Below are 24625 nucleotides of genomic sequence, written 5' to 3'. Positions count from 1 at the left end.
ACACAATGAAGTCAACATGAGAAGAGCAGGAGGGGAACTCTAAAAGGAAAATTAAATTGCAGACAGAAAAGAAATTCTGTAAAGGGACATCAGAAATCCAATACAGCATTTAATACTTTCCTATGGCACTCTCAGACAGCAACTCCAAAATGTCCAAATAGACCAATTTCATCCAAATAAAACTGTCCAAAAATAAAAATGTTATCAGCCAATTGGTAAGACGATATGAGCACTTGAAAAGAAATTTCCAGATATAAATCTGTTTATTACTATGAAATGTGAAAAGTACTTGACAGGATGTAATGTGGAGAGTAGAGGTATTAGACTTTGGCAATTTTTAACTTAGTTATATCAGCTTCCATCTATATGCCAATATTTCAGAAGGTCCTTCCAACCAATTTCAATATAAATAGGTCTCTCAACTGAGACCATTGAAACTGTATCAGTAGCTGCACATAACTGTCCTTAAAAATGTGTAAAACAAAGGCATCTTTCAGGTTACCCTTCAATGCTTCTGTGTGATCACCCTTTGTAGGAGATGGAGGGTGTTTCATCAAGCCTTTAATTACAAAAATAATACTACAATAATATGAAGACTACTCAAGACTATGCAAGAGGTAAGGAAAAAATAAATAGCCTAGATTACCTAATTTCTAGTAAAATAAAGTTCCATCACCAAAAGAAATGACTTTTTTGGCAACTCATCCAGTATAATCAAGAAGTTAAGATGAGAAAATACCTATAACCAGATATTAGAAACCTATAGTATATTTTGGAACTTTTATACTTCTTTAGAAACTGACAAATGACTGGAATGGAGTGTACAAAGGTAAATTTTTTATGATGGTAACAATTCTCATTATTTATTAAATTTTTTATTTGATCTAACAACAAAACTAATTCATACTCATACATACGAGAAAATGGAGAAAATGGTAATGAAGAAAACTAAATGTTAATTGCATTGTATCTTTTATTGTGAATTTTTGTAAAACGGAAAACGAACAACACAATATTGGCATTTTTATCAAATTGTTATAGGAGACACAGTAAGCAAATTCGACATATACTGTGTCAAGTGTGCTCTGAAGTTGTTTCAACACAATTTACAAGCAGACCACCATGAGAATTGCATGTGTTATCAAATAACGTGCAATGATCTGAGTAATTGCCAGATATATCAGCAAGCGAAATCCTTGGTAACTGGTTTTGAATGGAGCTCTTTCTCTACCTGGGAATGCAAACTCCAGCTTCCCAAGAGGTTTCTGCATAGCTGTTTGGGAAGCAGGTTAAGACCTAAAGTCATCAGAGGACTGGCATCAGTGATGAGATAGCCTTACAGGAATGGGGCTGCAAAGGGAGCAGAAAAAGGGAAGAAATAAAGGAGAACAGAAGGGAAAGGGGGGAGAGAGGGGACCAGTAAGGATAAAATAAAGGACTGGAGGAAAGGGTAAGAAGGGTTGTGTAGGGCCGTGTCTGAGAATTACTTTGGATTATAAATCTGTTCCCAAGACTTTAGTTCCTAATACTAACCAAGAAAACATACAAGGAAGAAGTATAATTAATAATTGAACTAAAATTCACAGTTCTACAAAATTTTATTTCTCAAGGGTATTTTTTCATATAAAGCATATATTGAAATGATAAGACAGAAAACATTGTTCTCCTATCTCTTTTAATATTATTACTGCATAGGCATCATAGAAAATCAGTGATAGGACTTGATTTGTTTAAGTAAAAATAATTATGAAATTAAGTTTCCTTGAGATTTTAAATTTTCCTTAATGTGAACTTAGGGTTTGGATACTGTTTTATTGTGTTTTTATTTACCAATTATTTTGCACAATTTCAGTGACATACTGATCTTTACAACAGTACTCTAAAGACCACACATTTTGGTTATGAAGACAAATTATATAAAACAAAATGATATCCATTTTGTATCTGAACTCCAAACACAAAATAATAACTACAAAACTGGGGAACTCATTTATCTTCTTTCTTTGTGTGTACTAAAACCCTTTGTTTATCAGGAAAAAAAAACTGTGTTTATCATGTTTAGTCTTGAAAATATCAAAGAGAAAAAAAAAGCACCATTTTGGTGAATGTAGGATATTTTGAACCCATGTGGGAAAAAAAAGATTCAAGTCATAGTATTTTACTGGAATTTTAAAAGGGCAGTTGCCCCTCATGCCAAAAGGACACCCCTACACCAGAATTCCATCAGCAAGGGCAGAAACTTTCTTTCTACTCCTTTTTTCAGACATGGTCTCTCCAGCCAAGTGGCAGGGAATAGTCACATGACAGACTTGAATTGATTACAGATGTCTGAGGAAAGAAGACTTTTTTGAAGAAATCAGAATAGCTGATCTAACTTTGAGGCTTTCTTCTCATCCCTTCCCTCATCTTTCTGTCTCTTATTCTCCCTCTCCCCCTCTATCTCTTGGCTCTTTCATTATACTCTTCTTATGCATATTGATCTCTGAGCCTTGGAGAAAGTGGGACAATAAAGAGATCCTGTTCAGGATCAAACACTCTCACTCTCTACACATTGTGCAGTAATGGGTCTCTGTAGTATCTACTTTCTGCATGATGAAACTTCTCTTATGAAGGTTGAGTGATGCAATACTCTATGAATATAGTTATATATCATTAGGAGTCATTTTATTGTTATATTCATTTTGCAAAATAACAGTAGTAGGTTTTCCTCTAGGGCCTATGACTTGTTTAGTGTCAGGTTCTTGTCATTATTAACAGCAATGGGTTCCTGTTAAAGCAGGAAAGAAGTTCAAGAACTGTTGATTACTACCATAAAATGTGTGCCTCTCTTACATTAGTGGGCATATCTTGCATACAAGTTGCTGTTTTCGCTCACAGGATTTGTAGCTGAGTGAGACTGATGATTACTTTTCCCTTCCAGTAGCAGGTAGAGTATCTTCCAGCAATGTCAGTACCTGGTCAGTATACCTACCTTTCTGGTTGAGTACTTGCCAGTTTTTCCCTGTTCAATGGCTTCACTATGCAGTGTCTTCAGCCATAGGGTCTTAACTGTGCAGTTGGCAATGCTAACCAGTAGAGCTTGTAAAGTTTGGGATTATAAGTGTCTATAGGATCCCTTTAGTGAAAGATTAAAAAGTTATAACTCCATTCCTGTTACCAGAGGTTTTATTTGATGATATATTAGGTTTAGTTGAGATATTGAAAATCTATTTCTTACTACTTTGCATATATATATATATATTTTAAGAAGTTTCAGTATTAGTAAGTTTAGATAATACTTTTTAAAAGTCCTTTTTCACTATTAGTAAGTTTAGATGCGACTTTTAAAGTGTCCTTAAGCAATAATTCCTCTTCTATATTCCCTCCTCTACCCTGCACTCCCATCCTTCTCCCTACTTAACCCTCCTGTTTTAATACTGCCTTTGTCCCTTTATAACCCTGGATTCTACTTCCACTTACCTGAAAAATCCACTCCCACCCCCTAGTCTCTTACTTAGTTCTGCTCTTGATTGTCTGCAGTCCATCTTCACTGTGATATTGTCAGATATTCCACATATCAATGTGTCAGAAACTGAACTAATATGTATTTCAGCTTTTTTCTGTAGCCCACAGCTTGCACTCTCACAGACTGTGTAACAACTAACTGTCCTAGTTGGGGTGTCTGTGATAACACACTATAGTTAAACACAATTGGATAAGAAAAGGGTTTATTTAGCTTAGACTTGACCATCCCAATATATTGTTAAAGAAAGCCAGGGCAGGAAGGCCAGAGGCAGAAACTGAAGAGAAGTTATGGAGAAGTGCTGCATACTGACTTGCTCTCCAGGGCTGTCTCAGCCTGCTTTCTTATAGAACCCAGGACTAAAAGCTTAGGGGTGACAGTGCACACAGTAAGCTATGCACTCCTACATCAACCATGGATCAAGAAAAGGCACTGCAGTCTTGCCCACAGGGCAATATGGTGGTGGCAGTTTCTCAATTGAGGATCACTCTTCCAAAATGACTGTAACTTGTGTCCAGTTGACATAAAACTAAGTAGCAAACAACAGAGATTCATTTTTTACAGTTCTGAAAATTGAACAGCCCAAGACCAAAGCACCAGCAATTCAATTTCCCCTGGTTCACAGAAAGCTGTGGTTTTGCTGCATCTTCATAGAAGGGATAAAAAGAACTCTAGAACTCTTGCACAAAGGATCAATGCTTTCCATGTGGGTTCTTTCCTCATGACCCAAAAGATCTATAAGGATTCCTCACACTGGTTATTATATTTCAACATACGCATTAAAGGACCTAGAAACATTTGAAGTATCATTTACCACATTCCTCCAAAGAAAGTCTATATATTTTTGTCTGTTGATTCTAACAAAAGACGCCTGTGTTCACTCATAATTGACTCTATGATGATCACAAGATGGGAAGTAATTATCGTCCTATTTAATAAATTAACCTGCAATATGGTTTATTACTAATGATAAATTTTAAGATGGACAGTGTTTGTTACAATGGCATAAAATACAGGGAAAAATATTCATCAAATTCTGCCAGAAAATCATTTTCAAAGTGTAGTTCTAAGGAAATAGTCCTTAGAGAGTCCCATCATTTGTGGAAATAAGTGTGGGAAAAAATAATACATAAAATACCATTGATCCAATTCTTTTCCTTGACAAAAAGGTGTCCATTTTCAGCTGAGCATTTTAACTATCATAAAAATTGTTTTTCATCTTACCAGGGATCCTAGGGAATAGAAAAGCAGAAGATGTTTGTAGCATATTGAGAGGTTACATAAGGACCACACCACCCCTGGATTTCTCATTTTCCAACAAAGATAACAAGACTCTGAGTGTAATGCTATGATGATTTAAATTCACATACTGGCCCCTTTCTGGGAATCAGTAAGGTTAACAACTGACAAAACAGAAAATAAAAATATCTGGTAGCTAACACAAGCAAACTCTTGTTTTCCCTTCCTCCTGTATGAAGACCATAAAACCTGCAGCTGTATGCCTCCCTAGAGAAAGAACTGAATCACAGGCTCATCTAAAGTGGGTTTCAAATAGCATCTCTCACTGATTGAAATAATATATTTACCATATTCTCAAACAAATGTCTTGAACATACATCAGCTCTTAAAATGAACACATGTTCAGATGGGAAATGAATGTGTTAGGGTTTATGTTATTTCATAAGCCTGTACTTGCTGGCTATTTTGAGGAAGTCAACTTTTATGTATTAAGTAAATCAGTGCATATATTATATTTAAACTATTATAGCTAATAAAAAGAAAGATAGGAGTTATACTACTTCATTTCTGGGGTAAATATATTTATGCACTGAGTTACCTGCTTCTCATAACCTCCAGCCTTGCAGGCCCTCGTAACTCCATTCGTATTCCTTTTATATGTATTTTAAAAAGCTTCTGAACTAGTAGGTTTAGATATGTCTTTCAACATCCCTGAAAATTGAGCAAGGATGAAAACAAATAATTGGAACTATTGTATGTATTATATTACTTTTCAGCACCGTTCAGTTCCCACTAACACTCTTAACTCTTAAAATAGCACCACGGAGGCCTTCCTCAGACTTTCAGCAGAAAACAGACCCAGCTAAAATATCTCAACCATGTACATATCACAAAAATAATAACCGCCATCATCATTAATAAAAATGAAGAATAAGATTCAATGGCAATCCATACACACACATTAACAATTATGAGCTATCCAGGTTGTTAAGAATAAAATGTTTTTTCTCTGTTTTCTTGCTAATTTTTTTTCAAACTTTAGAGATGAGGAGAAGAAATTTTGATTCTTAGATTTCCAGAAATGTTGATACATCTGTGGTAAATTCATCTTCAATCAGAACAAGAATCCAGAGGGGCCAGGACAGTCTGCCTTCAACTCCTATTAGTTTTGTTTATAGGCAACTTCATGCAAAGTTGAAGCTAAACAATTAATTACACATGTCAATACTGTGAAAAGTCAGAAATATAGGTCTAATGGATAAATGAATTTCTCTGTCTTTCTAATGTGACTGAGACTTTTACTGAGTACATTATGCTAGAAATGACCACCCAATTATCTCCAAAGACCTATATAACAGGTGAAATTATCACTGATATGTGATGGAGAATCCAGTATATTTCACGGATACCAACATTCTAAGACTCTCAAGTCCCTCACTTAAAACGGTCTACAATTTACATATAAAACCTATAACTATTCTTCAATATATGTTAAATCATCTCTAAGTTACATACAATTCTAAGCCGATGTAAATACCATTCAAATAATTGTTATGCTGTAGTGCTCAGGAGATAATAACAAGACTCAAGAATCTATAATGATCGTATGGACAACAGACATCCTTGGCCTAATGGACCAATAATAACGTACAATACGAGTGAGTAGAAGTTGTGAGGCAGACAATGATCAAACCAGCCATTCCAATACTGAGGGAGGGAAGGTGAACTTCAGTTAGAGGCCTGCTTTTATCTTTATGTAATATATTTACCAATGCGCAGTAAAGTCATGTTTTATGAAACTTTCTGGGCTCTTTTGATAATATTTTGTATCTGTACTTGGTTGAATTCATAATTGTAGATATAACCAATATTGGTAGCCGAATATACTTTACTTAACTTATAAATGGTACGGGCATTTGATGTTCAGCCTATATAGCTGACCTTGAGTTAGCTAACCTTGTCTGAGACCATCTCACTTGGGCACCTTGGCCATCTCTTTAGTGGATGATCACATCACAGATTTTCTGTCCTCCTGCCCTCTATCTCTTGTTGACTTCTCTTTATCTTACAGATCTCTGTAGAAAAGTAACATTCTTTGGGATGTCTCTAGAACCTTTCCAGGTTCAGCCCTTCCACACTTTCTTATAGAGCTTATTAGAACAATAACCAAATGATTATCTATACCACCTGTGTTTAGCTTATCAAATAGACCCTAAGCTCCACATGAAGGGCCTCCTCCATAACATTGATTGTTTTAATTCCTTACTTATTTCCATCCGCTCACATGTGCAATATATTTCTAAAATACACCCTGAAAAGAGTTAGCGGTGTGACTCAGAGTGGGGTCCTGGTTTCCACTTCCACTATATGAACATATTTTTGAGGGCTAGTGTTAACTGTCTTCTTGTCAGAATCCAGACTTGAAGATCACGTGGCAGAGAGGCATCTGAGCATGCCTATGAGGGATGGCCTTGACTGCATTAGTTCAAGTAGGAAGTCCCGCTTTGATGTAGGTGACAAGAGGAAACTGAGCAGCAGCAGGCTTGCATTTGCACTCTGATCCTAACTATGGATGCACTGTGGCCAGTTTCAAGCTTCCACCATCTTGGCCCACCTGTTGTAATTACTGTCCTTGGAATTTATGAGCTAAAACAAATCTTTTATCCCTTAAGTTTCTTTTGTCACAGTACTTTACCAAAGCAACATGAAAAGAAACTAAGAAAAAAATATATAATCATTAAACAAGAAAAATCTCTCAGATGTTAAACTTACTTGAACTCCCACTGACATATATGATGTGCATAGATTTTAAGCCAAGTACTACCAAATTTCCAAGACTGCAATCTAAACAGTATCTATGAAAAAGGAAGAATGGCTTGGGATTTTCCTATACTCCTCTGATAAGTGCCTCGAAATCAGTAAATCACACCTATGACAGCATTTCAAGAGAATGGTGACACGGGAGGTAAGAGCCTCCCTGAACATGTGTGGCAGCCCACAGGCTGATGAATCTGATCAGCTAAACGGGGATAAAGGAGAATATAAGCAGACCCACGCAGTCTCTCCCTTTCTCTACTCCATGGCCCCCATGACATGGGCTGCTGTGTTCCACCAGTTGTTATCCAAAAATCTCTTAATCAGTCAAACAAAATTAATATTTTCTCCTTTAAGTTTGTTCGCTTAGGTATTTTTGTCACAGTGGGAAAAACCCAAGACACATGTCTTTTAGAATGATGCTCACCTTAGGAAACCATATTCCAGTGTTTCTAGTGTCTCAGGTCTAGGATGACTTCATAATATTGAAAACCTACCCCTTTGATAAATTATAAAAAAAAATTTCACGCAAAGGTTTTTGCCTTGCTTTGAAACAAACAGCTGGGGCAAGTAGAGCATCTTAAAAAGAGCTGTGATTTATATAACACCACCAAAACAAAATTAATTTCTTGATATTGAAAATTGCACTGGGGTTATATAAGAGGATGTCTTGATTTTAAGACGCCTATGGGAGTAAGAAAGTCTCTGAACTCAAACGATTAGAAGATATTTAAGAACAAATAAAATATCTTATTTATGAAAATGGGAGAAAAATGACAAAAGCAAGTAGATGCCAGAGGGGACCCCATTGTAGAAATCATCCCAGCATGAAGAAACTGCAACGGAGTGTTTCCCAGTGACAGGTGGCTCCAGTTTGCGTATGATTTATCTTTATTTAGGTCCCATGCATAAATAGCCACAAGATATGCATGCTGTCAAGGATTGAAATTATTTCCTTATAAAACAATGAAGTGGACTTGCACAGCATGACTCCACACACACAGTAAAGTTTTCACACTCAAAGTTTTTAATTTCTTTTTGTTCTTGTGTCAACATGCTAGCCTTCTTGTTTCCTAAGTCCCACCACCACCACCACTATTACTATGATAAGGATTACGATTATGATTTTATTCATTAAAGCCACTAGTGACCTTATAAACATAAAGTAATTATGAATTTAGGCTGTGCTGCTTCCATGTAATAATCTCGAATGGCTGAAATAACATCTCTGAGCTCTTATCTCTTAAACAGTTAAGTACTCTAGGTATTTAATTTAGGAGCAAGGCTTACTGACACTTTCCATAAGGAAAAAAATACCTTTCCTGACAGAAATGTAGCTGGATAGGCACCAAGTTTAGGAAAAGACAAACCTTGAAAGTGACCAGAAATTGTAATTCCAGTTAACATAGAGGACACTACTGCCCCCTTGTGTCTCAATAGGACATTAAACCGTAAAGAGTGTTTCAGGACAACTATGCTGTGTTTCTATCACCTGTGCTCCCCGAGGCAGTTTAAAGAGTACGGTGACTGCTGCCTGGAATTAACAAGGACCAGCATCACCTATACGCCACGAAATCACAACAGTCACATGGAGAAGTGCTGGTAGCACTCTCTCCTGGAGCCAGGGCACAGTGCACTTGCTCCAGAATGGCGCCAGGAGACAGTACAATTTCAGCAGAATGCCTTTCTTTACAATGCCACCCGCTGACCCTCTGCTAATTGTCTGCCCTCCTCAGAGAAGAATCTTGAAGAACCACCAGGCAAAAGCCAAACGAAGAAGATAGAAATTTCTCAAGTCATTACAATAGACAGAATGTATTTATCAGGATAAACACTAATTTGTTTTACAGCCAAGCTCCAGAGTCTCAGGGCTACACTAGGAAACTGTAGGTAAGAAGACAGAAGAGACAAAAGAAATGCAGGAACTCATGTCTGCACCCACACACATACGTGCACCTGTCCACACATGCCCACTCCCATGCAGGAGCACATACCTTCATAGACATAGGAAGTTAGCTCTTCCATGCTGTTTGATTTAATACATTTTAGGATAATATGAGTTACTTACGTTTTTGTGTCCCTTTCCCAATATTTAGGTATGAGATTGGTTGGTGTGGATATTTGAGTTATACTTCTCATCACAAATGTCTGAAAGCTCCTAGGGGATGTGGACATGCCTGCTGATTTGTTACTGTGTCCCCAGGGTCCCAATAAGTGCTTGCTATGGGAATACTTGCTTACTATGTAACTAGTGGTTTCTGTTTCTGTGAATTCATGGGGCTCAAAGATATTGTAATAAGGTTACTCATTTTTTCATAGTTACAATAATGTTTGGGAAAAAGCTAAGTGATATGTAAATTTCTGTGGTCCAACCCCAGTTCAAACCCAAGGTTCCCTGATTAAACCTCTCTCTGACCTTGGCAACATTCCTTAAACTATCCTGAGCTTTTTTGTTACAAACCATGTGGGAAAATATCTGCTTGCTGTGAGGATTTAATGAGAACATGTTATCTCCTTCACTGCCTGGCTCAGTGCCCAGCAAACCCTGGGCAATCATTAAAAGTTAGTTTTATTCCCCTCCACAGCTCCGACCTTCCCTCAACTATTCTTTGGATCTACTTTAGAGAGGTATTTCAAACTCTGAGGCTACACAAAACAATTCAGCTGTATATATCCATCTGTTGGGATCATCACAGATGATATATATCTAGGTCCAGAAGAACTATCCCCAAACTCATTTCAACACATGAACTCTCATTTTTGTCTTCATGTTCTGTCAAGAGATACATAAAAATGTAAGAATAGCCGGGCAGTGGTAGCGCACGCCTTTAATCCCAGCACTCGGGAGGCAGAGGCAGGTGGATCTCTGTGAGTTCGAGGCCAGCCTGGTCTAGAAGAGCTAGTTCCAGGACAGGAACCAAAAAAAGCTATGGAGAAACCCTGTCTTGAAAATCAAAAAAAAAAAAAAAAAAAAAAAGTAAAAAAAAAAAAAGTAAGAATATCAAATCTTAGGTTAGGATGTTTTTTTACTACAAGTAATGGAAAAATCATTCAATAACATTGGTTTAGCTAGCGAGGAATGTGTATAAGCTCATATTGGAAGGTCATCAATGATGGGCCTAATGAAATTATCAAGGATTCAGGACTCGCTAATATTCCAGAAAAGGAAAGTTCAATTGCAAGGGAACAGAGTGTTGCAAAACTACCCAAATACACCTTGCTCTAGTTATATGGGCGAACATCCACCTCAGAATATTTTATCCTTTCTGACTAAAACACTGTAACTGTTCCTCTTGAGAACATTTTTAGAAGTTGATTTGTTTCAATATCACTAGGTTGATACCATGCCAATCTGAAAATGGTTAATCAATTAATCGGATTTGCATAGTAAAAAAAACAAATAAATATGAGACACACCTCAAGATACGGAATCCTGTTCCTAGACTTTGCAAACTGAATAAATTTTGCCATCACAACTGTCCCTTAGAGTGCTGAGTGGTGGCCCTCCCTGAGTTCTCATACTCTTCAAGCCTGTGTAAAGTTGAAGCACAAATAATACACTTCCTGGCTTCAGTAAAAGAAGTAAACTATTTTGTTAGCATAGCTTCCTTCCTCTGGTATACTTGTGACCATGCGTTACTGTGAAAAGCCATGCTGCTGGTCAGGTCTTGATGAAAAGCCATAGACTGTGGTAGGTTGTTTGATTCAGTTGTTCCTTCCTGGTGCATCTCCTAAGTCAGGGCAGCGTGCTATTCTCTGTGTGCAGGCTGCTCATGGTTCTCTGCGTGTACATTTGCACACACATCATTGTAATGGGCTCTCAAAAAATATGCTACTTAAGAAGATAACTCCCCCCAAGAACACAAGCATACCTTTTGCCCTCTCTTGCTAAGTGAAAGGCTTCTTTCGTCCAACTGTGGTGTAATGCCCTCTCTCTGTGGCTCTTACCTGAAAACCTGAGTCCCCTTGATTTGCTATATTTGCATAATTCTGCCTACAATCTGCCTTTGCTCCTATGCAGAGCTGTGTCAATCTATTCTCTTTATCAGCTAGACTAAAAAAGAATAGTTTTTTAAAAAATCAGCAACAAACAACTCTGGTAGTAGAAAGCCAAGGTTTTCAGTTTAAGCATCCCACAATGGCTATCATATATTGGTCTTCAGTTGTACCGCAGGTGAGTATAAGAGTTAATAAAATATATAAATGTTTTAAATATGCAATTTCAACTATTACAAAGATAGTTCAAATAATATTCATTTCACAATGACTTTTTAATATAATGTATTTATTTATTCTGAAAATTTTATAGATAAATACAATGTATTTTAATCTTATCCATACTCATGCCCCTTCTACATGTGCTAAGATTCCCCCACACTTCCTTCTAACTTTGTGTACTCATTTTTCAACCTACTTAGTTCAGGTACTTCCCACATATGTATGGACAACACTCCCTCCTATTTCAACCACAATATTTTGACCTTGATTACTAAAGATTAGTTCTAAATGTTTTATTCAGAATTTTGTTATTATTTAAAACGATCATTAGATTTCTTTGTATGTTTGTATGTGGTGTATATGATGAGGGTGGGTTGTACACCTGTGACAGTGTGCTTCTATAGGTCAAATTCCAGGAGCCAATTCTTCCCTTGCATCATATGGGTCCTACATATCAAACTAGGGTTATCTTGCTTGATGGCCAATACCTTTATCCACTGACAATTCTCCCTAACCTATATATAAATGCTTAATTATAATCTTAAAGCTGAGGGAATGACACCTGATAGAAGACAATTCTTCAAGAGGAGATAACTAGAAGAGTGGGGAAGTAATTTCAGGATAGATAATATAATTTGCTGTATTGTTTTATGTCTCATTTGTATTCCATTACAACATTCCTATTCCTAGTGCATTTCCTTAGAGCTAGGACAAGTTTGTATGAAACGTTGAAAGATTTCCTTATGAGGTGAAAATATAAAAACTAATAACACATCTCACAAACTAATTTTCTTAGAAATTTCCTACGAATAGATGTGGCTGCCTCCAAAGTGCCATTCCTACACTTTCCTTGATGGCACCATTTTTAACACACTTTCGCTTATGCAAGCCTCATTGAGAATACTTCTGATTTAAGTTAGTAAATGAAAGGCTCCTGAATTTCTATCGACATTTACTTCTACAATCATGACCTTTAGTTTCCTCTTCTATTATTCACAATTACAGCATCCTTCTGTATTTGAGAGTCGATGCTGATGATATTAGATAGAACAAACTTAATTTTCAATACAAGAAGAGAAGACCTAATTCATAAATCTGCTTAATAAAAATATTGCATTTTAGTAGGCCTATCCTATTTTGGGTTCAAGCATTTTGATAGATACAGTTTAACCTTTGGACAATGCATTGATGTTACAGTCACCCATTCTATGAGGGAGCTCCGCCTATCAAAGTCTGGTTAACATATGAAATATTCCAATTGTGCAAAGTAGAGGCTGAGATATCATTGTATACATTTTATTTATTAAGTCTAATACCAGCTCTCTGAGGCCAATATCATTTCAATTTTACAGAGAAATACAATAACACAGAAAAATAAAACAAATTGTCTCAACTTTCACAGCTTGTAAATGGCTGAAGGACTTACACTTGAGTTTTCTTTTTATTGTTAATGAACACTTCGTATTATTATTATTTTTAATTGTTTTTATTGTACTATACATTTTTCTCTGCTGCCCTTCCTTCTTTCCTTCTCCCCTTCTACACTCTTCCATGACTCCCACAACACTTATGTTTTCTACCTGACTTTGAAGACCAAGACTACTAACATTGTACTATCTTGCTCTAAATTTGCCATGGCAGAAAATACCAACAATCTCAGGTTCTTTTTTTTTTTTTTTTCCGAGACAGGGTTTCTCTGTGGTTTTGGAACCTGTCCTTGAACTAGCTCTTGTAGACCAGGCTGGTCTCGAACTCACAAGAGATCCACCTGCCTCTGCCTCCCAAGTGCTGGGATTAAAGGCGTGCGCCACCACCGCCCAGCGAAATTGAATTTTCTTGAAAGTTGCTTTGAACACTGAATTTTCCTGAATCTATCATGCAGGGACTCTGGTGTGCCATTTCCTAATTAAGGCTTTGTTGGTAATTTTCCCTTATAGCAGTTTTGGTCATCTGTAAACTATAGGTAATATTAATATCTAGCCATCTAAATGAGATAACCAATGTCAAACATTCAAGACAATGCCTCGAACACAGGAAGTCATCCTGTGTTCATCATTATCATCACATTGTCATTATGAAAGGTCAATATTTACTAAAGCAAAACAAACAATAAACATTTAGGCTGGGAAGTGGTGGTGCACACCTTTAATCTCAGCACTCAGGAGGCAGAGGCAGAAAGCAATCTCTAAATTTAAGGCCAAACTGGCCTACAGGGTGAGTTTCAGGATAGTCAGAACTACACAGAGAAACACTGTCTCAAAAAGGAGGAAAGAAAGAAAGAAAGAAAGAAAGAAAGAAAGAAAGAAAGAAAGAAAGAAAGAAAGAAAGAAAGAAATAAAGAAAAGAAAGAAAGAAAGAGAAAAATAAGTTTACAATATTTATTACATTGTCATGATACAGCTAAGATAATCAAATGAGCCATTAGTAGCACAGCTACATTGTCACAAAGGGCAGAGATCTCATCAAGAACTGACAAATTAACAGCAGTCATGTACAATAAAATAACATTTCATGTTTATTGGAGTCTAACTATATCATGGTGAGGGGTTTGAACAAAAATGGTGGAAACACACTTGTCATTACATATTGATGCAACAACAGACACTTGGAAACCTCTACCTCCTTAATCTTTGATGCAGAAGCACTTACAGCAGTCTTAAGCCAAATGCCAAACCTTTGCCATAAATGTTTTTAGTGTCCATCTGCTCATGAGAGTAACAATTACACAGTGAAGAAGAAGATAAAAGTCTTTACTGAACTAAAGGCAACAATTTCTATTTTAAAAAAACAAACAATTCTCTGTGTGTGTGTCTCTCTCTGTCTCTCTGTCTCTGTCTCTCTCTCTCCGTGTGTGTGTGTGTGTGTAATCAATGTCTCCAATTTTGAGTAAAATTATCTCCATTTGTGTGTGGCTTTCCCAATTACAGGCATGATGGGAGAACCTGGTTGTCAATTAAACATTGCATGCTTTTCCAAAAGAGCGTATTTCCACAGTTAATTCTTCAGACGCTATGGCCCTGATTATAGACCTAAAATGGAACAAAAAAGGGGGAATCCAAAGCAAGAGTGCATAACAATTGAAGGAGTGAGAGAAATGTAGGTTTGGTTCTAATGAATTTTATATTACACAAGAATTAAAACATAGTTATTTAGAACTCTTTTATGTATCTAGATTCTCAGAATAATAGGAGATCTATGAGATATTTGAGAAGTATTTAGTGGGGCTGGAGAATTGCCTCAGGAGATAAGAGCACTTGTTGTTCTTGTAGAAGAACCGGGTTAGGTTTCCAGCTCCCACATGGTTGCTCACAACCATCTGTAACTCCATTCTCAGGGTATCAGTGACATCGTCTGACCTCCACAGGCAACAGGCATGGAAATGGTATGTATACATACATGCAGGCAAAATGCCTATACACATAAGGTAAATTTAAAAATCTTACAAAATAAAGTCACTCAGTAAAACTTGTTGAGGGCTGGAGTGTAGCTCAATTGGTGAGGCATGTACTAAGCATGCATGAAAACTTATATAAATGGTGTGAATGGATGCATTTGGAAGCACTCATTTTGATTGAGGTAACCCAGATCAGAAAGACAAAAGCTGCATGTTTTTGTTTTTTTTTTAAAAAAAGATTTATTTATTTATTATGTATACAGTGTTCTTTCTGACTGTAAGTTTGCAGGACGGTATCAGATCTCATTATAGATGGTTGTGAGCCACCATGTGGTTATTGGGAATTGAACTCGGGACCTCAGGAAGAGCAGTCAGTGCTCTTAACCTCTGAGCCATCTCTTCAGCCCAAGCTGCATGTTTTCTTTCAATTGTGGATATTATATCTTAATCTTCTGATATGTGCATCTCATTTAGAGGTCAAGCAATCAATAAGGTGCCATGGGATGGTATCAGAAGACAGAAGACATAACACATTAATCTAAAGAAGCAAAGGGAGATAGAAAATGAACTCCATGGTTAAATTGAGTTGGAAGTTAGAGAAAATGATAAAGGAAGTAATAACTAATAAGAAAGACCTTTTGCAAAGGTCATAGGAAATACTGCTACTACTGGAGAAGTTTCCTACAATATGGTAATGCATATGTAAAAAGATCTTAAATGTAGTTACCATATAGAGGGGCGCATAACCATTAATAGCTGCCATAGACTAACAAATAGTAAGTCAAATGTCAGGAATAGTTTACCTCTATTGAGGCTGTTGGTCAGGGAGGTCCCACAGACACCCCCCCAATATTACAGGCTACATTACAATGTTTTTAGTTACCTTCCATAACTTAACATGAGACAATATTGCAGAAGACATCATATGCTTGAGTTATAGAACATAAATAAACCAAGCTATGTTGACCTGGAAATTTAAACTCTACTTGGCCAGTTTTCATTGTACTAGAGATTGCTATATATGCTATTGGAAGAGAAAAGCGATTATTAATCTTATCCAGCTGTGAACCATATCTGCTACAATAATAATCTGCTTGACAAGATGTGCTCACTGATGCAATAATAGTACAAATGTTATGGGAGTGGCCACACTCTTTCTGATTGAATTTATGACGTGCTCCACAAAATGTCATCTGTGCCTAGCTTTGTAAGGAGATAGCTCCTGTGATAGATAGTTCATGGTGACTAGGGGAAAATCTACTACTATTACTCTTAAACCAATTCCTATTAACTTTTTGTCAAACATGCAGATTATTGCATCTCAAATTATGTGTCTTTTTTTGCAATAGACAGCAATAATCAGAGACCCACAACTTATAAAGATACAGAGAATAAGCAATTGCAAAGTATCTCACACATACACACACACAACCACTAAATGCAACAGCTATGCTGCTCTCTGATCATTGTGGAAGAAGGGATGGAAAGACTATAAGAGTGGAGGCAGTAGAGGATGACAAGGACATGGTGTTTCTCAGACATGAAGTGCTAATGTATATATGGACTCACAGCTGTTGTAGTATTATACCCAAGATCTATGGAAGCTCTGCAAGGCAAAATGCCAGCGTGGATAGGGAAGGAGGGCATGAAATCCCACTTCCCTAGCTGAAGAGCTGTCGTAAATTGATAGCTCCCAAGAAAGGGAGTGTTATTTTTCTTTAAGGTATAATCGCTAAGAGGTCTAACACACTTCAGTAGATGGTCACATACTTGTATTGGCAGCCCTAATAGGCCTCATTGATTTTTGCAAAATTAAAAAAGGAATAACAATCTTGGGCTCCGATAGGAAAAGGACATTGTTTTGCTTATTACTATAGTTCCAGAGCCTAGATTTTGTATAAATGCGTAATTTCTATAAATGAAAATTAATGTAATGAATATGAAATGGATATAAAAAATTTACCTGGTGAGGCCTACTGCCCTCAAAATCAATGAAGCATTTCATTTGCTGAAAAAATATTTCACCAGACAAAAACATATGAGCAAAACAAGCATTTATGAGACAATCAATTTCTACCAATCCTTTCTTATTATAAAATACATTCATCAAGTATGCCTCAAGATGAAAGGTAACTGAAAATTTACAGAATATAGAGAGCCCTTTGTATTTGACCCTTGTCTTTTGCCAGCATTACTTTTGCTGGAAGGATGTTTTCCAATTCTGACTGTGCAAAAACTTCTCACCTGATGGCAGATAGCCAAATGTTTTCTTTCCCTTCGTGGCCACAAACAGATGGCTCATGGCTGAGTAGCTAATGAATCACAATTTATATGTGCGAGAAGTCCAACCACAACGTGTTCATTTGTGTGTATAAGCCGTCCACTACTGCCAACAAGAGCTATTTAATCAAAACTTTTGAGTGATCGAGTATTCATATGCTACTTTATTTCTTTTTTTCTAAGTTGCACGTGTTGGTTTGAACTCTTTTATATATTAGCCATGGTTTCCCATAAGAAAAACAAATGAATTTTACATTTGTGTATAAAGACATATGTTCACATATACAAAAGGTAAAAGAGGAAGGTAGTAAGGGAGAGAGAGAACGGAAGAAAGAGGGAGGAGAGTGGGGTGGAGAAACAGAAAAGGAGAAGGAAATGGAGGAGGAGGAGGAAAAGAAGGAAGATTGACTGACTGACTGAATGAATGAATGAATGAATGAATGAATGCTAAAATATCATAGAAGTCGTGCCAGTACAAATTCTGAGCTGGGAAGCCAGCAGGCTATGTAATCAAGGAATGTTTGCAACATAAAAAGGCATCCTTTATGAGGCAAAGATGTGCCCATGTTGCAGCTGAAGTCAACAGCAGCCTGCCAGGGACCCCTACTGCTTACGACTGCCAGAGTTTGTTATTTCCAAGACTCAAGGAGATTGAGTGACTCTCACCAGCATGACAAAGGATTTATTCCTTCAGAAAAGCTCAAAAATTTAAGTGTAAATTGCGTTCATAAGCACATTCACTGAAACATCCAGAATAAGGCTCGGCCTTATTTGGGCTCCAGGTCATAGAAAAAGCAGCACATGGAATTAGCCATGCTTTGGTTTGCCTGTTTTTCTTTTTTAATGTTTGTTTCTCCTTCCTTTGTTCCAATATTCTTAGGTCTTGAAATCATTACTGTTTCCATAGAACTCCTTTAATTTAAAAATAATTGTAATAACGAGGAAAGTCCCAATCTCATTTACATCTTCCTCTCTGACTGACTGAATAGCCAAGTACTTTCTGGTCTATTTCTCTACCGCAATGAAGATAAGCTAGCTACCTGTCAATGATTGATTTAATATGTTGACAGATCCTGTAAATACAAACTCACATCAAAGCTATCCGTCTAAATTGTTTGTATACCAAAAGCGATATTTCTCTCATGAACAAATGAGAAAACTGAAAATCCCTCCAAGGAAGCTCATTACAAATGAAGAACTAACTGGCTTATCGGAATAAACAAAGCTCACAGTTGTGAAACAAGGTTATTAGCAAAGTGGTGACTATTTTAAGCCTTAAAAGGATTGTTAGTTATTTTCAGTAATAACTACTTTTTAATTGTATTTTTAAACTTCATATATATGTAGTGTATTTATATCATATTTATGTCAGCTCTTCCTCTGCTTCCTCAAGCACCACCTGCTAGGGAGTAGACTGGAGGGGAGGCTAGGGGAAGCAGCAGGAGGGGTGGAAGGAAAACTGTGGTTGTAATGTAAAATAACAAAACAAAAAGGAAAGGGGGAGGGAGAAAAAGCCAAGAATGGAGCTGACCTCTCAGCTGGTTACCTTGTGTGCTCTAAGGAAGGCTGAGCAAGCCACGGAGATCAAGTCAGTAAGCAAAACTCCTCCATTTTTTCTGTTTCGTTTTCTGCCTCCAGGTTCCTCTCTTGAGTTCCTGCCCTAACGCCCTTCAATGATAGAGTGTAAGAGAAAATTAACCCATTCTTCCCAAAGTCGTCATGGATCACAGCAATAGACTGCAAATAAGAGCAGTGCTCCATATGAAAAGATATTTAAACCTTCAGTTTCAAGATTTTATTTCTTGAATACATGAGAAAAATACTTTATGCCCTCCCCACCCCTGTGTGTGTGTGTGTGTGTAGTAATGATGATTAACTTTCTTCATGCATCTTTGCATAGCAGTCAACTCTATTCAAAATGATAAAATCCCTTTTATGAAGACTTTACTAACATCACTTCTTGCCACTTTCCCTAGGAATGCCCCAGTGGTGTTGTTAATGAAGAAACCTTCAAGGAGATTTACTCGCAGTTCTTTCCACAGGGAGGTAAGTACAAATGTGGACTTGTTAACATTTTCGCAGCTAGAGTTATGCATGCAATATTGAGTTTGGTTTAATCTTTCATAGTGCGGCTCTACATTTTTAATCTTCATGTAAAAGAATTAATGCACAGCATAGAAGCTCATAGAATTTTAAGTGCATTATTAAAATAAGCTGTATTCAAATCATTGAATCTCTAGAAGACTTTCTTTCAATTTAATCAGAGTTACCCTCTGTGTCCAGCACGTTGATTCTCCCGTACACATTGCTTTCTGACCTTTATAAGGAGTCCTCAAAATGGCTTTAGGCTCTACCAAGCGCATTGTGGTACTCATTTGATTTTTCTCAGCTCTCAAAATTAGGGCAAATGCAATTACCTTCAATTTACAGATATGAAATCTGGGGCTTAGCGAAGTTAAATGATTCGATTAGGGTCACACATCAACTCAGTGGCAGATCTGGGTTATAACCTAAATTTTTTTTGTGTGTAGCTCTAGCTAGTGTACTTTCTGTTATCTCCTTTTCTTTCCAGTAACTTCTTACTGTAATGTTCCACCTGAGAAAATTAATAAAAATCTAGCTATGATTTTAGTTGTAATAAAGCTCAGCATAGGATAGTGGTGCTGCCTGCGTGTTAGAGATTAGTGGAGAGAGGCATATGCTACCGTGTCTTCTCTAACTTGTCATTGAGACTGGTGTAATGCCCAGCTACATGTGAGGAGAAACCAGAGCGAAAGGATGTGGCCAATCTTCAAATATAGAATCCTATAGTCTCTTTAGCAAAAGGACAATATAAAGCAAAGTCAGCATGAAGTATGGCTTGTGAGATGAGGAGTTAAAAATAGTACTATATGAACCAGCTACAGTCGTAATTAGATGTTCTGCTGAATCATGAGCAATTTAAAAGTGTCTAATATGTGCCTAGCTCCTAGGAATGCCTTATCCTTCACCACTCAGCACCCTTCCCTGTGATTTTTTTCCTCTTAATATGGAAATTAATGTGCAGGGAACAAATTCACTTCTGGAGTCACCAATGGCCTCCTTGTCCTCTCAGGAGTTTTCCTGTTCAGGATGATGTCTTTCGGCTTTAGAGGGCAGCAGAGATCCCAGAGTCTAGGTAAATAGTGTAGACAAAAAGATAGCATATAAACAAATCTGACAATTTGTGAGAAACTGAAAGGATTTTAATAATTGGCTGTGTTGTATGGTAGGAAAAAAAAGAAAGAGAAAGCATTGGTGATACTATCTAGCAGTCTGTCAAGATTATCAGGTAATTTGTTACAGGAAAACTTGTCAACTTGGGACAAATAACATTTAAGTAGCCTGTGAGCATTTAGTATCAAGAAATAAGGAAAAATATGAAGATCAAAGTCAGAGAAAATGACGGAGATGTGAAGGTTATTGGCAACAAAGTAGTGAGTTAACCCATGTTGATATTACTTGGAACAGTGTGTTCATACAAAGTAGAAAGCCTCATGAGTCAAGCAACGGGGCATGGGAGGAAATAAAGTCATCAAGGACACAGGATGGACATAGAAATAAGTACAAGGAAAATTAACAATTCAGAAGGTAAGAAAATGGAGACATAAAAGTCAGTATCTTCCAAGAAGGTAAGGATCTGAATACATCCTCAGGACACAGCAGATGAAGAAGGATATGGAAGTCATGGTTGAGTTTGATCTGAGCAACTTTTATAAAGGGAATCAGGCATAGACAGTACCCCAACTGCAGAGGCTAAGGGGGTAAATAGGAAGTATGCAGACTATGGCAACCAGCAGAGAAAGTACTTGAGTACAACTAAGTCAGAGAGTGGTAAGAGGTATAGAGAAAGCAGGCAAATACGGAGAATGAACTTGTTGGTTTTTTTCTTTTTAACATAACAGAGACCGAAACCTTACATACAGAAAAAGTATCATGCAAAGAGAGAACTTCAGTAGCTTAATACAAAGGGCTTATAACACGTAACATTCCATTCTACAGGAAATAGTCATAGAATAGACCCCAGTAGGGACATAAATTACATCCTAGGAAAATTTCACTGAGCATTTTAGCTCTGAAATTTGTTCAACACAGGAGGCATCTACTGCCTCTTTCTGTGCTTGTGGCCTCAGTAGACTTTGCCCTTTACCTGGCTGTAGTCTTTCTAACCCAGCAAAAGAAAACAATAGCATCTGCCAAAGAAAGTTCAACAAGTCTCTGAGCTGACCCCTCTGGCTGGACTGCTTCTTCCCCTGACCATGGTCAATTTTCAAAATAAGTCAGTAATCCTGTTAAAATACATGTCACAGTTCTGAAAGCTTCCAAAATACAAGTTATGTATCACAGCATGCGTTGTTGTTCCAGCCTCTGATTGTCCCTCCCTCCTCTCTCCCTTCCCTCCCTCTCTCTGTCTTACCCTTCCACAATCTCTATGACTCATTCTGTTTTAGCCATGTGACCTCCTTGATAGACAACCAGAACAGCAGAAATTGTGACTTCTGGGATCTTGCACTAGTCCCTGTCACCAGGAATCATTTTGCTACAGTCCACATCTCTAATTCTCACCATGTTTTGCTTTCTTTATTGGGAAAAAAAATACCTTTCACACAATATATTTTGATCATGATTTTATTCCCACAACTACTCCCAGATCCTCTCTACCTCCCCAACCACCTAATTGCACACACTTCTTTCTCTGTGTCTTCAGAAAACAAACAAGCAAGCAAACAAGCAAAAATAAAAACATTATCTGGGCATTTCACCTTAAAAATGTAACATTGAACTCTTCTCTCTAGAAAGTCAAATATATAGACTGAACAGAGATTTTAGCCCAATTAAAAGCACCTTTAAGTTTATACTTGGAAGATAACCAAAGTAAATTTAAAATCTTGAGCTTGTGACCAAATAGTAAGTAGTCAGCGCTCCATCCGCTTATCAGAACTCCATTGATGAATGCTAAAATTCTAAACCTTTGAGAGGCAGGGAGGGAGGGGAGCAGAGAAAAATGTAGAACTCAGTAAAAAAAATTCTAAACCTTTGGAATCTCAGTGTAACAATTTCATAGAAATCTAAAATATCCCCAACTATTTATATACCTTAATCATTTTTATAACTTTACAACTTGTATTTATATATCTTAAATCATTTTCTGAGACCTTCAGAACTTACTTAAGCTTTTACATCCTTAGACTTTTATATATCTTAGAACAGAGTTAAGACTATGTGGTAAACACTAAAAACTGAGTAAAACTGACCCAATGCCTTGTCTGCTGCCAAGACCCAATTTAAGCTGTTAACAAGCAAGACACTGGAGAGTTAATTGTCCCACTTTACTGAGATTTTTGGAGTCACTTCTAGGATCTGGAATCTGTCTATCATAGTAAATTTAAACAATTTAAATGCCATATTGAACAGATCACTGATAAGTTTGAGGACAAGTACCTATTAAGTATATCTGAGCAAACAACCCTGGCTTGTTTGTTTTAGTTACTTGCTTTTGATTATACCTTGGAAACATTTACAGAGACTAAATAAAGCTGCTTTTTGTAATTAAGTACATAAATACTTAGCCTGACCATAAGCACAATTTTTAAAGCTTAATTGTCTTTAACAGTTTAATAAAAATTAACTTTTGAATTGAAGCTCTATTACTCTCAAAATAAGACTTTTTACCTCATAAACACAGTTCACAAAGAGACCAGAAACTTCATTTTCCTTGTCCTTACATATTATACAATTATAGAATATAACAGTTTTTTTTTATGTGATTCAGTTTACCAAGATAGCTACAGCATAACAATGTTAGCAAAAACAAGGAGGTCAGACATAAATTCTTTTTTTTTTCCCACCCCTTTACTCTAAGGTAATGTCTATCTTTGAGGTTGAGGTGTATTTTTTGTTTACAGCAGAAGGATGGGTCCTGCTTTGGTATCTATTCTGTTAGTCTGTGTATTTTTATAGGTGAATTAAGTCCATTGATATTAACAGATATTAATAACCAATGATTGTTAATTCCTGTTATTTTTCAGGGGTAGTGTTTGTGTGTTTTCTTTTGGGGGGGTTTGCTGGTGTGGTTATCTGTTGACTGTGTTTTAATTTTTTTTGGTTGAAGTTTTCCTTTTAGTACTTTCTGTATGGATGAGTCTGTGAATAGGTATTGTTTAAATTTGGTTTTGTCATAGAATATCTTGTTTCCTCCATCAATGGTAATTGAAAGCTTTGCTGGGTATAGTAGTCTGGGTTTCTATTCCTGGTCTCTTAGTGTCTGCAGCAGATCTGCCCAGGACCCTCTGGCTTTTATGGTTTCCATTGAGAAATCAAGTGTAATTCTTGTGTGTTTTTCTTTATATGTTATTTGACTAATGTGGAATTCCCCTCTGTATGCTGTAAATGTCATTGGTTAATAAAGAAGCTGTTTGGGGCCCATTATAGGGTAGAGCAGAGCTAGGAAAGGGAAATTAAACTGAATGGTGGGAGAAAAAGGCAGAGTTAGTGAGAAGTCATGTAGCCCTGCAGGAGATAGATGCCGGAACTTTACCTGGTAAGCCACAGTCTCTTGGTGATACACAGATTAATGGAGAAAGGTTAATTTAAGATATGAGTTAGCCTGAAATACACTTAAGCTGTTGACCAAACAGTATTGCAAATGATATGGTTTCTATGGCATTATTTTGGGGCTGAGCAGCTGGAAACAAACAAGTGGCCTAATACAATACTTGACCTTTATCTTTTAAGCTCTTAATATTCTTTCTTTATTATGTATGTTTCATGTTTAATTTATTATACGGCATGGGGAATTTTTTTTTTTGGTCCAATCTATTTGGTGTTTTGTAAGATTTTTGTACTGTCATAGGGATATCCTTCTTTAGTTGGGGAAGTTTTTTTTTCTATGATTTTGTTCAATATATTTCCTGTGCCTTTGAGCTATAGTTCTCCTTTTTCTGTTCATATTATTCTTAGGTTTGGTCTTTACATGAAGTTTCAGGTTGTGGTAAGAAGACCCTTGTTTGTTTCCCGGATGCCCAGACTCCCAAAATAACCACACAGAAACTGTATTAATTAAATCATTGCTTGGCTAATTACTTGAGCATATTGCTAGCTAGTTCTTACATCTAGAATTAACCCATCTCCATTATTTTATATTTTACCACGAGGCTTGT

At 36.8% G+C, this 24625-nt stretch overlaps 1 protein-coding gene across 5 annotated transcripts in view; it reads left to right on the top strand.

Moving 5' to 3' along the window:
• The window catches only part of Kcnip4 (potassium voltage-gated channel interacting protein 4), a 444990-nt gene that overhangs the window by 395231 nt on the left and 25134 nt on the right, over positions 1 to 24625 (top strand). For all 5 annotated transcript variants that reach the window (XM_057772069.1, XM_057772072.1, XM_057772068.1 and 2 more), the window contains exon 3: positions 19424 to 19493. In XM_057772069.1, coding sequence (XP_057628052.1) covers positions 19424 to 19493 — 70 coding nt within the window. The remainder of the gene's footprint in view (positions 1 to 19423; positions 19494 to 24625) is intronic.

This window comes from Chionomys nivalis, chromosome 6 (genome assembly GCF_950005125.1).
Source record: "Chionomys nivalis chromosome 6, mChiNiv1.1, whole genome shotgun sequence".
NCBI lineage: Eukaryota > Metazoa > Chordata > Mammalia > Rodentia > Cricetidae > Chionomys > Chionomys nivalis.
This window is presented reverse-complemented; position numbering and strand designations above follow the sequence as displayed.